Source organism: Lutjanus erythropterus, chromosome 19, assembly GCF_056507025.1.
Source record: "Lutjanus erythropterus isolate fLutEry1 chromosome 19, fLutEry1.hap2, whole genome shotgun sequence".
Taxonomy (NCBI): Eukaryota; Metazoa; Chordata; class Actinopteri; order Lutjaniformes; family Lutjanidae; genus Lutjanus; species Lutjanus erythropterus.
The window spans coordinates 28730730-28744417 of record NC_139335.1 but is presented as its reverse complement, the minus strand read 5'-3'; the positions used below and the strand labels follow the sequence as shown (position 1 = coordinate 28744417).

The following is a 13688-nucleotide window of genomic DNA, read 5'->3' as shown; positions in this document are numbered from 1 at the left end:
AATAATCAACTGAATAATCAACTGTGAAAATAATCTGTAATTGAATTGAAATCACTTGGACACTAGGACTGATGACAGGACTGTGACACTGAGTAGTGCATGAAGTGTAGGCTATTGAAAGTAGAAAATTTATGGATAATTAAATTATGATGCAGGTGGCAAAGCGGTGCAGTGGCTGGCACTGCTGCCTCACAGCAAGAAGGTCCTGAGTTCGATCCCCTGGCTTGCTGGGGCGGGGCCTTTCTGTGCTGAGTTTGCATGTTCTCCCCGTGTCTGCGTGGGTTCTCTCTGGGTTCTCCGGCTTCCTCCCACAGTCAAAAGACATGCATGCTAGGTTAATTGGTGACTCTAAAATTGCCCAGCAGCCCGTGACCCTTACGGAATAAGCGGTTACAGAAAATGAATGAATGAATGAAATCATGATGCTTGCATCTAATGTCACATACAGAGGCCACACAAGATCGAGGGCCACCACTAGCCTGTGGGACGCACTTTAAGAACCCCTGAGTTTCTAATTTACGAATGTACACATCCAAAAAACAGCACATCTGGGAGTTTGTCTGTGCATTTTTGTTTTGTTTTTTTTTCTTAAAATACTACTCTGGGTTTATATTCTCACCACCAGGGTCAACATAAGTACAACTGAGGTCTCACTGAAACAGGAAATGTGAGCACCATATTGTGAAACAATAACAAAATGTGGCCAAACCAAATACTAAAATCTCTCCAATGACCTGAATCTGTTCTCTGAGTCCCTGCAGAGAGAAGCTACACAGGCCTGTTCAGAGGGTCATCATTTGAAAAACGATATAAAAAAAAAAAATACAGCACACATATCAGAATGTCCATGAGTCAAAGTGGAGACATCATGAAACTTCCAGAATTTCCAAAGCAGTGGGCATAAAGTGCTTTTCGTAACCTGACGGGCACTGCTCCTCCTCTGATGAGCTCAGGCAATCCCCCTCCTCCTCCTTGTTGTCCCTCTCCTCATCTGAGTCAACCATTTTGCTGTACGCCTCTCTTCCATATTTGCGGTCTGGCCTGTGACGCCCCTCTGTGACATTTTGGCAGTCCATCTGTGAGTTCCCTTCTTCAACCACTGGTGCAATTAATCCATCAGTGTCTGTGCTTTTCTCCGGGGAAGACTCGCAACCCCTGGGTTTGGTTTCTAGAATCTCCAACAGGGAGATATTTGGATGTGGCTCAGAGACAGGAACGCAGATCCAAGCCATGGGGTCATTTATCTACAAGGAGATCAAACACAATTTAGCATTCTAGTAATACACAGTAAAAAAAAAGGATTTGACTACATTATGCTGTTTTTACACCACAACTGGCACTTTTATGCAGGGTTTTTAAATGCAACCAAGCCCACTAAAAATAGACAATTGCCTTTTTCTTATTGAGCCGAGACTCAGCTCATGTCTGTGCAGAAGAGCAGGGAGAAAGATGTTTTTAAAAGTGTCTGTGTGTTCACGTCTCAGTATTTTTGTAACTTCTAACTGAATGTCTGTGGTGTGAAGTTTAGTTTCTCTCCTGCCTCGCTGTTTGTACTGTCAGGTATCTACTTTATTTTACTGTTTCATGTTAACTTTTAGCCAACAGGAGTTGTGTCACGTTACCGACGATAAAAACAGATTTCCTGATGTTGCTGCTTCATGATAAAAGCATTTAATAACAAAAGAACAGAGGACTTTTAATGTGAAGAATTTATAGGAAAAAAGATTTTTATCCACCGTTCAGACGCTTGATGCAACAGTAAATATTCACCCTCAAGTGGGTGCAAACTCCACTGTGTTGGACAAAGAGTCAAACCGACTCAAGTCAAGCAGCACATTTGGATGAAAAGGCTAGAGGGTTGCAAAAATTACTGATGGAGGCAACAAGTCCTCAATGCCTCCACTAAATAGGGGTAAAAATAGCACCCAACCTCATGTCATGTTTATATCACTGCTGTCTGCTGATTGGAGCTGATAAACACCCGTGACAACTGCAGAGTCATTTGACTTGGGAGCGAATGCAGACTGTACCCTTTCCCCTCACGCAGTGTGAGTGGGTTTTTGTCCAGTGTAAAAGGGGGCTTAGGGAGCGTGTAGTTGCAAAATAATGGCAACAATCAGTGTAAAACCCGCTCCGAGATTAGCCCGCAGCTCAAAGAAGACAAAGAAGTCCTATCATCTCTCACCTGGTGCTTCATCTCTCTGAAAATGCGGCTATTGCTAGGATCTGGCACTTTAACACAGTAACCTTGAGGCACCAGTGGACTGCCGGACACATATGAGCAAGAAAAAGAAAACATAAGACACCCATCACAATTTTGAAGATCAATAAAAAATAAACATGCATTAATGTATTCTTATATATATGCTTACACTGCACACAGCTTTAGCATCACAGTAGTAATGATCAAATTTTTTTTCTTGTTAAAGTATTAACAGTCTTATTAAAGATTACTTAAGAATAGATTACAGCAAATTTTTGTGTAATAGTTGAAGAGTTTCCCAACAAAATAGAGAACAATTGTATACATCAGAGAGAGACAGGCAAGGAGTGTTTCCAAATTACAACATAAATCAAAGATGACTTGTTTAAGATGATTATCTCACCTGGCAAAAACAAGAACAGCACATATTACAAACAGACAGGTTAGTCCAAACAGGACTGCTAAGTATGCTGAAAGAGAGAGGGAGGGAGAAAAAAATGTGATAAACTAATTAAGCCAGTAATAACATCGGTTCATCTAATATGTTTTAGAAAATATCAAATTACACCTCCTAAAAACTGTTCATCTTGCAGCTCATCCTAAGCTCATCACACTGAACAAAGAGAGAAAAGAGTTAAGATGTGACACATACTAAAATCTTCACTGTGGTTCGTTTTGAACCTCGTCGTCACATTTTCTCCAGGCCCGGCTCCGGTCACAGCTCTTATCCACACCTCGTACTCGTGTCCTGGACTGAGATGCTGCAACTCAAAGGTCATATTTCTGTGCTGTGAGGATGGACTCACGCTGTGCACTAGAAGAGACAAATTGCATGAAGTGACGTTACATAATCAGAGAATAGCTGACAGAATATTATAATGTTAATTAATTATTCAGCATTATTTTGCACAAGCATAGTGATTTTGAAGCAAAATAAAATCATAATGTAATTTAACAAAACTAAAATTAGGCTGCAACAACAGATTAATTTGATCTAATATTAGTTCTCATAAGAGTTTAGCTAAACTAGGTTTAAGATGAGTAAACTGAGATTTAAAATTAAGCAGCAGCAGATTTGTTGCATAATTACAAACTAATCTCAGTTTAGTAAATCCAAGTTTAGTCATTTAAACCAGAATTAAATAGAGTTTAATCAATGTGGAAATGCTTGCTTACCCACATTCAAATAAATAAATAAAAGGTAAATTTGAGTGCTGTGAGGACCTAGTAAGAGGGGTTTTATTAAGGGTGGTATTGGTTGCTAGCTAACTAAAACATTAAAATGTTGCATTCTTTGCTAGCTAGCAAAAAAGGTTAGTTAGCCTGTCAGGCCTGGCTCGGTAGACAGGCTCTAATTTCTCTGAGAAAAAACCCTAATGTTCAAATCATCAAATGAAGCGACAAAGAGAAGAGACGCATCATAAATCTCAACTGCACTGAGTCTGTGTCATAAACGTTTTTGAGGAACTTGATCAGAAAGGCAGCACTTTTAAAAGTTATCCTCCTCAGTTGTAATTTTAAAGTTAATACTGGATCGCATTTTAAATTGGAGTTTTAAGTTTTGGTGTAATGAAACTGAGGTTTGAGGGAAGGTTTAAAAATTTCTTCATTTCAAAAGTTTAGTCTAAAAATTTGATGAAAGACTTTATAAACCCTGTTAAATCATGTTTTAGCTTTAAAGTAATTATTGTTTTGCAACCCAGCAAGAGTCTAATGCGAGGTTGTACTGAGATAAACACATACAAAGTACAGCTGAGGCTGATGGGAATGTCATTAGTTTTGCAGGTATTTAGTTATTAGCCAAACACATAAATAACTTAGAAAGTTGAACAAATGATGGTGCTAGATGAAAAGGTAAGTTTTCTAGGGCATTTCATTCAACTCCACAAATGTGAAGCTCATGGTGGATCACCAAAGTACAACCTCTGGGAATGTCTGTGCCAAATTTAGTGCCAGTCCATGTTGAGATGTTTTCACTGGATAAATTAACATTTTGACCTGCTGGTGGCGCTCTAGAGAAAAGGTCAGGGGATCATTAAAGTCAGTTGGAGAGCTATGAATGTCTGTGCAACATTTCATAGTTATTGAGATTAACTAAAGCGGTGGACCGACCAAATCAAGCCATGTCACTAGTGTGACTAAAATGATCTAATGACAAATATACCAGATCCATTGTTATAACATAATCTTTGCAACAATCTGTGTCCTACATTTCCTTTACTGATTACTACAGCTGTGTTATATAATGTGGATATGTACCGTTTTGTGTGTCTACCCCTATTTGGTAGTACAGGATCACCCCATTTTGCTTGAGCAGGGGAACAGGCTCCCAGAACAGGGTCACATGAGTGGCAGCAATGGCAGACACCTTAAATAATGGCACTTTAGGGGGGGCTGAAAAGTGACCAAGAGATCGACACAGGGATTACACGTTTATCTTCCATTTAATATGAAGAGAGATGAGAGGTAACTAGAAGAACGAGAACAATGCACAAACACTTACTTCCTTCAAGAGAATATGCAATGACTGATAACAGGTGATGGACGTCATTGCTGTGCGATACTGTGAACAGTGACACTTGGTAGGGTGTGTAGTTTTTGAATTGACCTGTAGGTGGAGACAAATGTCAGTAAAATAGCTGATGACATTGATATTGATAATACGGAGCGATGATTACTATAAATGCATGTTCTTTAACACTTTGTAAGGCTTCTCAATAAGATGTTAAGCAGTATTGTAGTAAGACTGTATATGTAATCTTGTCTAATTAGCTCTGGCATTGCTATCAAAGCATCCAAATCAAACAGACCTGTCATAAATACTTCTGTATGGCTTTTGTTCACTTTGATCCAATTGAACGCCTGGCAAGGGGGGCGTCCTGCTTGCTTGTATTGCACCACATATTCCTTCAGGTTGTCGAGGGGCTGAGAGGGCTGAACCCAGGACACAGTGAGGTTGTCTTCAGTCATGTTGAGGCGTAAAGTTTGTTCGTTTTTCTCTTTACCTTAGTAGAAGACACATGCTTTGTTAGTTCTGTTGAGCCAAAGGAAAAAGAGAGATGTAAAGGAAGGATTCAAACAAGTATCACTCATTCTCGAGGACTGGGACTAGTAAGGATATTAAATACGCTGGGAAAATATATTTTAAAACTTTCAAATTCTTGGCATTAAACTATGTAACAGACCAACCTATTTGTGATTCAATTTTTTAAAATTACATAGCAGTTTTTGCAGCTGAGCCCACAAAATCATTTATAACACAGAGAACACGCATTAGGTATACTTCGTTTTTTTGCTGACATAAACTAATTTTATTCATCTGTATAAACATATAATTAATGAATCTAATAGGAAAAAATTTTCTTTGACAGTACTGGTGTCACATACAGCGACTTGTCTTTTTGACTGGGTGGCTCAAGTGGGGCACTAACTTATTTATTTTTTTAATTAATGTGAATTGAGAAAAATGGTAATCAAAATACACACTTTCTAAACCATAATTCTTATATGGCTCTGATTTAAACAGGCTGGGGTTGACATTTATAGTTGAGACACATCTGAAAGCAGGTTTACTTCCTGGTTTCGAAAAAGGTGTGAGTACTGTTAAAGCACCAATAAGCTTTTGATTTCTCGATAAATTCAATGAGACGGGATTAACAAAATATATTAGATGATTATAATGGCACATTTTTATGTTATCATTTGGTAATGTTAGATTTAGATTTTGATGGCTTTTAACACAATTTTTAATTATTTGAAGTTCTGAATTCTTGTTGTGATAACGGTGTTTTCTGACACAGGGTAAGTTTAGAAATCTAAAAAAATTAAAGCAGACCAACACATTTTATAAATTACTCATGTTTCATATATATAAATCCTCAAAGAACCAAAAACAAAATAATTAGAGTGCTAGTAGTATTCATTTTAAAGTTTTTTTGCTCAAGAATGGGTGACAAATGATTACTGCTGTGCCATTGTCCAGCAAGACCATTCAGTTTGAAACACTGACTGTAATGTTTAACGAACAGCTCTGCATACTTTATGACAGTCTGGGAAACTGATACCTGTTACTGGCATAGTGAGGTAAGAAGGCTCTGTGGCACCATGAATGCTGTAGGCTGATACACTGACTGATGATACATCTTTCAGAGAGGTATTGAGGTGGCACTGTGTGTCATCACACACTAACTGGTCCGTTGGCTCAGCTGTAGTCAGATTCACCAACACTGCATGGCCTTCGCTGTCAGACAGTCGGACTTTATATCCCAGAATGACACCACATGCCTGAGATATGGGAAGTCTCTGGTTGGCACGAAGAGAAGGAAGAAATAGCAAGGGGTAAGTTTGCATAAAGTGAGATTATGGTTCATTACTTCAATCAGGGAATAATGATTGTGGGTAATTTGTTTTACACACCTTCCAGATCAAAACGCAGTCAGAGCTTGCAGGGGATATCCCACAGTCCCTCCATACATCCAGCTCTCCAACAGGCGCTGAACAAGAGAGGGATAAAACAGAGAGATAATGGCAAAATCAGGACAGGTTTGTGTGACTGAGTGCTTCATAGTTTCAGCACAGAATTTTTTTATTTTGTTTAGGGGGTTGGCAACACCTTCTGCCCTTTGTTTCATCTTTGCAGAGTTGCTGTCACTATAGTATACACTGGGTCTCAACTGATACAGGATTTTTGAAGCCGATGCCAATACTGGTATTAGGAAAAAACTGATATCAAGTTACTGGCCGATATTCTTTAGAAGAATATATACATAAAAACTAGGGCTGCACAATTAATCAAAATATTACCAAAACTGCAATATAGCCAAGTGAAATGTCCAAATCAATACAATTTTTTAATAAAGGAAAAATGTGTGTACTGCAGTGCTGCAGAGGTGTTCTGTTCTACTAATCTAATTCTCCAGATGTTGAACATTAACATTTCTTCAGTTAAAATCAAAATTGTGATGCAAAACTAATTGTGAATCACACCGTTATTGCAATATCTGTCAAAACAATACCAATATGATTTTTTTTACCATATTGTGCAGCTCTAATAAAAACACATTTTCTGCAATAATCCCCCAATAAGTGGTGAACACTTGTGACGAAGATAAGTGATAGAGGCACAATATTGTAGTTTAACAATAAATGTTATTGTCCAAAATGACATCAGGGCACTGAAACAGTCAGTTTCACCAGTACTTTTAATAACTATAAATTACTTTAAATAAAACAAACAGAGCACAATACATGTATATATCAAATATGAATGAAGAATGATCAAATATACATAAAATTCTACATAGATGACGCTCACTCATTTTAGGGAGGACTAAGCCAACGGTCTGGGAGGAGTGTGCAAAAAATAAGATTTTGATCAAACTGAGAAAAAGTTATTAACGTTAACATTTTTAAAATAACTAAGTTGTTTTAAATACAGCTGCAAAAACGTGAACTTGGTTGTTACAGTGCCACCATGAAGTCAATGAGAGTCATATTTGTTGCCAGGGTAGTGGGTGGAAAATGCAATCAGCCTGCAAATATTGGTGAATTTTTAGGTGAGAACAATAAGAGGGAAGGAAGAAGAAAGAAAGAAAGAAAGAAAGAAAGAAAGAAAGAAAGAAAGAAAGAAAGATATAATTTCAATAATGTCTTTAAATGAGAGAGGCTAATTAGCCCAGTCACTGGTTACATCTGTTGTCAGCAAAGAGACACTTTTAAAAATGTTTTCACCAAGGCTGTTAAAGCAGAGGGAATTTAGGAGAGTTAGCGTTGTGTTTATTAAAACAACAAGCTACTTCTAATCCAGGAACACAAGGGTGTATTATTTTTTCCTGCACTTTTGGAGCACATTGTTTGACAGTTTTAAGTTCCTAATTCCACATGGCAGACGTAGGAAATGTAAACATCTTGCCCATTGTTACGTGTTCTCGAATATGGCCATTGTAAAAAGTAACTGAACAGGCTTGGTTTAGCTGTTGTTCCTTCCAAATGTAACAATATCTGCCTCTATAATCTACACCTCAAAGCTCAATTCTTATCTAACTCTCAGCAACAAAGTGAACAAGCAGATTTTTGAAAATGTCAAATTACTCCCTTAATACTTTTTGATCAACAGCTTATAACAAACTACTAACATTTATCAAGTATTTCAAAGGTCCGGACCACATCACAAATGAGGACTCACCCTGCTCTGTCCCTTGTATTTTGTGGATTGCAGTCCAGTCACTCTTCAAGCTTTTGCCACAGGCACAGCGAACTTGAAATTCATAGATTGTGCAGCTCTGGAGACCGGTGAACTTATACTCAGCATTGAATTCACCCTCGTCCTGAGAAGAAAGGGTGGGGAAAAGAATCGCTTGAACTTTTTCAGTTGATAAGTTTTTAGTCAATCAACTATCTCATTTTTTTCCCCCTGACGTTTTTTCTTTCAGGACATGATTTCATTTATTCATTCATTCATCGGGACTGTCCCCTCATTCTCCACAGTCAATCACACAGTGTGGACTATGTCAAAAGGAACAAAAGGAAAAGAGTGGAAGACAAAACCTAAAGGAAAGATACCTCAGGCCAGACTTGGTCACCCACAGTACGATATCGCACATCACACTCTATCATAGAGAGCTCCTGCTGATCACACTTGGAAACCACGCTTATCTCTTGTGACCCCTCATTGATCACTTTAGGAGGGGGCGGCTTGACTAGAAACAGAAACCCAAAGACTGTTTAATAGGAAATATCACTTAAATCAAAACTAACAAATTAGAAGTCAGTACCAGTTTTTCCCATCTACGCAGGACATTTATTTTTATTCTGTTTGTCTAGTACTACTACTATTATTATGACTGCTGTTTTTGTCATTGTCTTTGGTGTCTGACTTACTGATATCTGCTGTATTGAACTTAACCTCCTCAGATTTGGTAGAACCATACTGATTTGTAGCCTGGATCCAAACGCAAAGTTCACCATGGTTGACATACTGTTCCCGAGGGATTTTCCCATTCAAACTGGTCCCAATGATCCCATCCTCACTCCTGGAAGACAAGACAAGTAAAACAAATTCAGAAAGCTTCTCCCAAGGACATGACTAAGGAGATGACTAAGACAAGGAATATTTTTGGTTGTGTTTACTCGCTATATGCTGGCATCCAGTGCAGGCTATAGTTAGTGGGGACCTGAGGCTCCTGCTTTGGATGCAAGGTGCAGGAGATATCTGGCAAACAGCTCCCATTACATGGGATATGGCAGTCAGGAGGAGAGGGAGGAGCAGGAGGACCTGGAGGAACTAATAGGGGAGAAAAATAAGACATCATCCAATAAGTTTCAACTACAAACCTCAATTCCAAAAAAGTTGGGACATTGTGTAAAATGTAAATAAAAACAGAATGGACTGATTTGCAAATACTTTTCCACCTGAATAGAGTACAAAGACAAGAGATTTCACATTTTCACTGCAGTGCTGCCTGAGTGGTCAAAGGTCACAGGCATTGAATGTTTTTTTCTAGGCCTCGCCCCTGATGTGCAGAGACTTCTGTGGACTCTCTGAATTTTTAAATGATATTATGGATTGTAGATGGTGAAATCCCTAAATTCCTTAGGTTTTGCATTGAGAAACATGCTTTAACTGTTGGGCTCTTTGCCCACATCGTTTTTCACAGAGCAGTGAACCTCAGCCCATCCTTGCATGTGAAGCTGAGCCAATTGATCCCTTTCATTACCCAATTATTTTATCAATTAACCTGTTCCTGTGGAGCGTTCCAAACAGGTGTTTTTGAGCATTCCACACCTTTCGCAGTCTTTTTGTTGCTCCTGTCCCAACTTTAATGTAACATGTTGCAGACATCAAATTCAGAATGAGTGTATATCTACAAAATAATAATAATAATAAAGTTATCAGTTTGAACATTTTGTATCTTGTCTTTGGGCTTTTTTTTAGAGTTTGGGTTTGTAAAGCTGAACATGTACATCTTCATGAGAGCAGGATTAAAATGCTGTTGTGTTAGTTTTAAGTAAGTGTATAAAATGGTATTCTGTCCTGTAACCACGACATCTGAAGACAATATGACTTTGGATTTTTTTTTTTTTTTTAAACATGTTGTATTAAAAGCTCTTTCATTGTCTGTTTTACTGTCTGAGACAAGACATCCAGGTCCATTCAATCATTTAGGCCTAGTGGGAAACAGAGAAGAAAAGTCAGGGTATGTGCAGTAGCACATTCTGTACCTGAAAGCCACCACTATGAGTCACAACATGGAAAGTTACTGATCCACTGCAGGATATTATGAGTCACAAAAAATATTACCAAAGGAATAAACAGCTACAATAAAAACAGTTGCAGGTAAGTAGCCTGAAGAAATTAAAAGAAATAATTTGCTGTAAGAAATCTCTATTTTTTTCCCCAAACTCATTTCACTATGAGCTTGCACAGCTTCATACTGACGTCAAACAGGGAAGTGAAACAAACATTCAGTACTAATTCACAGAGAATTCAGTAGTTTTGCTTGTGCAAATTAAATATAAGTTCTTATTACTATTTATAAGTTTTTTCTTCAGATAAATTGAACTGCAATAATAAGAGAAGAAGAGAGATGTTTTAAAAGATTCAAAGTGAGCCATAAAGTGATAGAAGAAAGAGCTTAACCACAAGAAAAAATACCAAAAAAGTCCTCTGCACTCATACAGTACATGCATCCGCCCATCCACACACACTCACACACAGCTTTTTTTTTTATATATGATGGGTAAGAAAAAAAGCTGTGTGACTGTCACTTTTACCAACTTCTCGTAAGCCTATACACTTTAAGCGGTGATCAATTTGATGCCTGCACGCGGTGCTTTGCAGGGAAGCATGCTGACAGTAATGTTAACAGGAAATGAGCCCTTTGATACGTCTGGGTCTAGATGACTGCACCCTTTCCTTGTCATGACTTCCTCTTGAAACACACAAAGTACTGAATCACAACAGGGTCAGTAACAAGGGAGGAAAGCCTTTTACACACTTTTTATGCACATTTTAGCACAAAGAGCCCTTTGACAAAATATATTAAGCTTGATGTAATGCTGTGTAAGCAGAACACATGCTGCACACACACACACACACAAAAAAAACACCCAGTTCATTCATTATTACAGATAACCCTGTTGTGTATGAACCATCTACTGTATACAGTATTATGATGGACAGCAAGACTTCAACTAATGATTATATTCATTATTGATTAAGTTGGCGACCATTTTCTCAGTTAATCAATACATTATTTGGTCTTGACAATGTCAGAAAATGGTGAAAAATGTTGATCACGGTTTCCCAAAGCCCAAGACGGCATCCCCAAATGTGTTGTTTTGTCCATAGCCCAAAGATATTGATAAAGTAGTCACATTTGAGAGGCTGTCATGTGAGAATTTTTTCTCATCTTCTCTTTACAAATGACTCAAAGGAATTCATCCACAATCAAAACAGTTGGGGACTAATTGGGGGCTAACAGGAAGAGGAAGATGCCTACCTGTGAGAGCCAAACTATTTGGCAGGTTGACCAGCAAGATGGACAGAAGCCACCTGGTCTTAAGTGTGGCCATTACATTTGGACCCAGGCCTCACATGCCTGTAGGAAACACAAATATACACACAAAAAGCCAAGGTAGAGTTGGAGTTTACATACCAAGCTTGGGTTACATTCACACAATCACAGGCAGAAGAAATCTAAACTGAGATCTTGTTTACCAAAAAGTCTACAAATTTGAAAACTATGTTAAGAATAATTTGCCCAAAGGTCAGACACCACAGTGTCCCCAGTTAAGATGTGGCATACCACTACATATTGAAACAGGAAGATACAGAGGTGTTAATGAGGAAGAGAGAATTTGTGATTATCGTAAGCTTAATGATGTTGAAATTCATTTTATGTTGCACAGTCCCTTATGATTTGAGTGTATGCAGATGTATGCAAATATTGTATGCAGAGGTTCATGGTCCTGACTTTCATTTGATAAATTTGGAGAATGGAGCTTTAATTAATTTTTTTTTTTCAATGTTTTTGCATTTGCGTTTTTAAGTTTGTTTTTAAAGCATGAGAATGCAGGACACAAGTAACATATGCAAGAAAAATGAATTTATTTTACTGTGGACTGTGGATACTGTGTTTATGACCTGGATCTCTTGTGTTTCTGAGGCTGTACTTGTATATTTGTATTGTGGGATATCTTCTAAAGTGATATTCGAGAGAGATTCTAAGTTATGTTGCAATGATATTGATGAGTTAACATGCGGGAATGTTTTGTTTGTTGTTAATGTTTCATAGATCATGTGTGAACGACGGAAGCCACGACTTTATACAACCACATCGCTTAAATTTAAGCACTTTCTTACTGTTTTAATACATAAACGTAGTGAGCGACCCACATGTGCAGTCACTGCTGCAAAGGCTCCTGTACCCTCGGCACTTTGGCATAAACAGCCAAAGTTAGACGCCGACAGTCCACCTGCCAGACACACATTCCTACTAGATATACAGCTAGTTAGCTGTTAGCACATGAAAACACACTCCAAATACTCCGCATGAGAGAAAGAGAGCTAAGTTTGTCAGTTCGTATCTGAATATTATATCGTGTTATTATAACAAGCTGTTTTATACTACAATTTTAGCCAACTATCAATAGTTATTCAGTATGAAATATGTATTTACCTCATTATGAGACACGCTGAGGTTCCCATCAGTCATTCTGAAGTGATACCACAACCGGCTGACAAAGAGTTTGTTGTGAAGTTGAAGATATCAGTCCAGTCAACCGTTGCCCCGCCCCGCCCAACTCTTACAACCACAAATGACGTCAGCACACACGCGCCACACACGTATACACTAGTAGTGTATTCTTTTAGTGTGGGAGACCGGAACACGTTTTCACACTTTTGTACTTTTACTGCAGTTTCTTGGTATCAGACTGATACCAGTCTACCACTTCACACACAGTTTTTCTAGAAGCTATGTAGGGAATGGTTAAGTAGAAAAAAACACAACAATTACTGTTTTAGTTCATAACAGAATGTTTTGGACCTGAAGATCAATGCTTTACTTATTTAAGACACTTTTTTTTTTAACACAGGAAGGTACATTCATTAAAACCCCATCAATCTTCACTTTGAAGAAAAAAGGAGGAGAGGGGCTGCTGCAGAGCTTAAACAGTGTGGGCCAATATTGTAATTTTTATTATTTGTAGAGAAAATAATAGAAATAAATATTGCTTTGGTACTACTCTGTAAAAAAAAAAAAAAAAAAACATCTATAAAACTGTTGAACACGACACCTCAAACTGCGAACAAGGTCAGTTACAACTCTTTCTATTATGAATTTTTGAGTTTTTACAGTATTTGTTAAACTTTCCTCAAGCTGGAAAAAAAAAATCTAAAATCTGTGACATCTCCACAATGTAAAGTCTGTGGGCCGAGTGGGGGACTTGCATGCAGGGGGAAGGAGGAGAAACACTTCTGCAC

At 38.0% G+C, this 13688-nt stretch overlaps 1 protein-coding gene across 2 annotated transcripts; it reads right to left on the bottom strand.

Moving 5' to 3' along the window:
* Positions 1–567: 567 nt before the first annotated feature.
* il12rb2l (interleukin 12 receptor, beta 2a, like) lies at positions 568–13013 on the bottom strand. Of its 2 annotated transcripts, XM_084744214.1 has the most exons (15): positions 12883–13013; positions 11704–11802; positions 9332–9485; positions 9083–9234; positions 8765–8901; positions 8388–8529; positions 6620–6696; positions 6268–6505; positions 5014–5208; positions 4707–4811; positions 4463–4597; positions 2856–3017; positions 2607–2673; positions 2186–2264; positions 568–1244 (listed from the first exon to the last, which is right to left on the bottom strand). In XM_084744214.1, the coding sequence occupies exons 2-15, from the start codon at positions 11774–11776 to the stop codon at positions 867–869; spliced, it is 2094 nt and encodes a 697-aa protein (XP_084600340.1). In that variant the 5' UTR covers positions 11777–11802; positions 12883–13013; the 3' UTR covers positions 568–866. The 2 variants fall into 2 exon arrangements, with proteins under 2 accessions (XP_084600340.1, XP_084600339.1); XM_084744213.1 differs by lacking the exon at positions 4463–4597.
* Positions 13014–13688: the final 675 nt, after the last annotated feature.

Excerpts from the sequence above, each read along its gene's own strand:
- il12rb2l (XM_084744214.1), bottom strand. The coding sequence starts at position 11,776 with ATGGCCACACTTAAGACCAGGTGGCTTCTGTCCATCTTGCTGGTCAAC. Across the intron at positions 8,902-9,082 it reads GTTCAATACAGCAGATATCA|TCAAGCCGCCCCCTCCTAAA; the intron begins GTAAGTCAGACA and ends TTCTGTTTCTAG. Across the intron at positions 3,018-4,462 it reads AGGGGTAGACACACAAAACG|TGCACAGCGTGAGTCCATCC; the intron begins GTACATATCCAC and ends TGTCTCTTCTAG.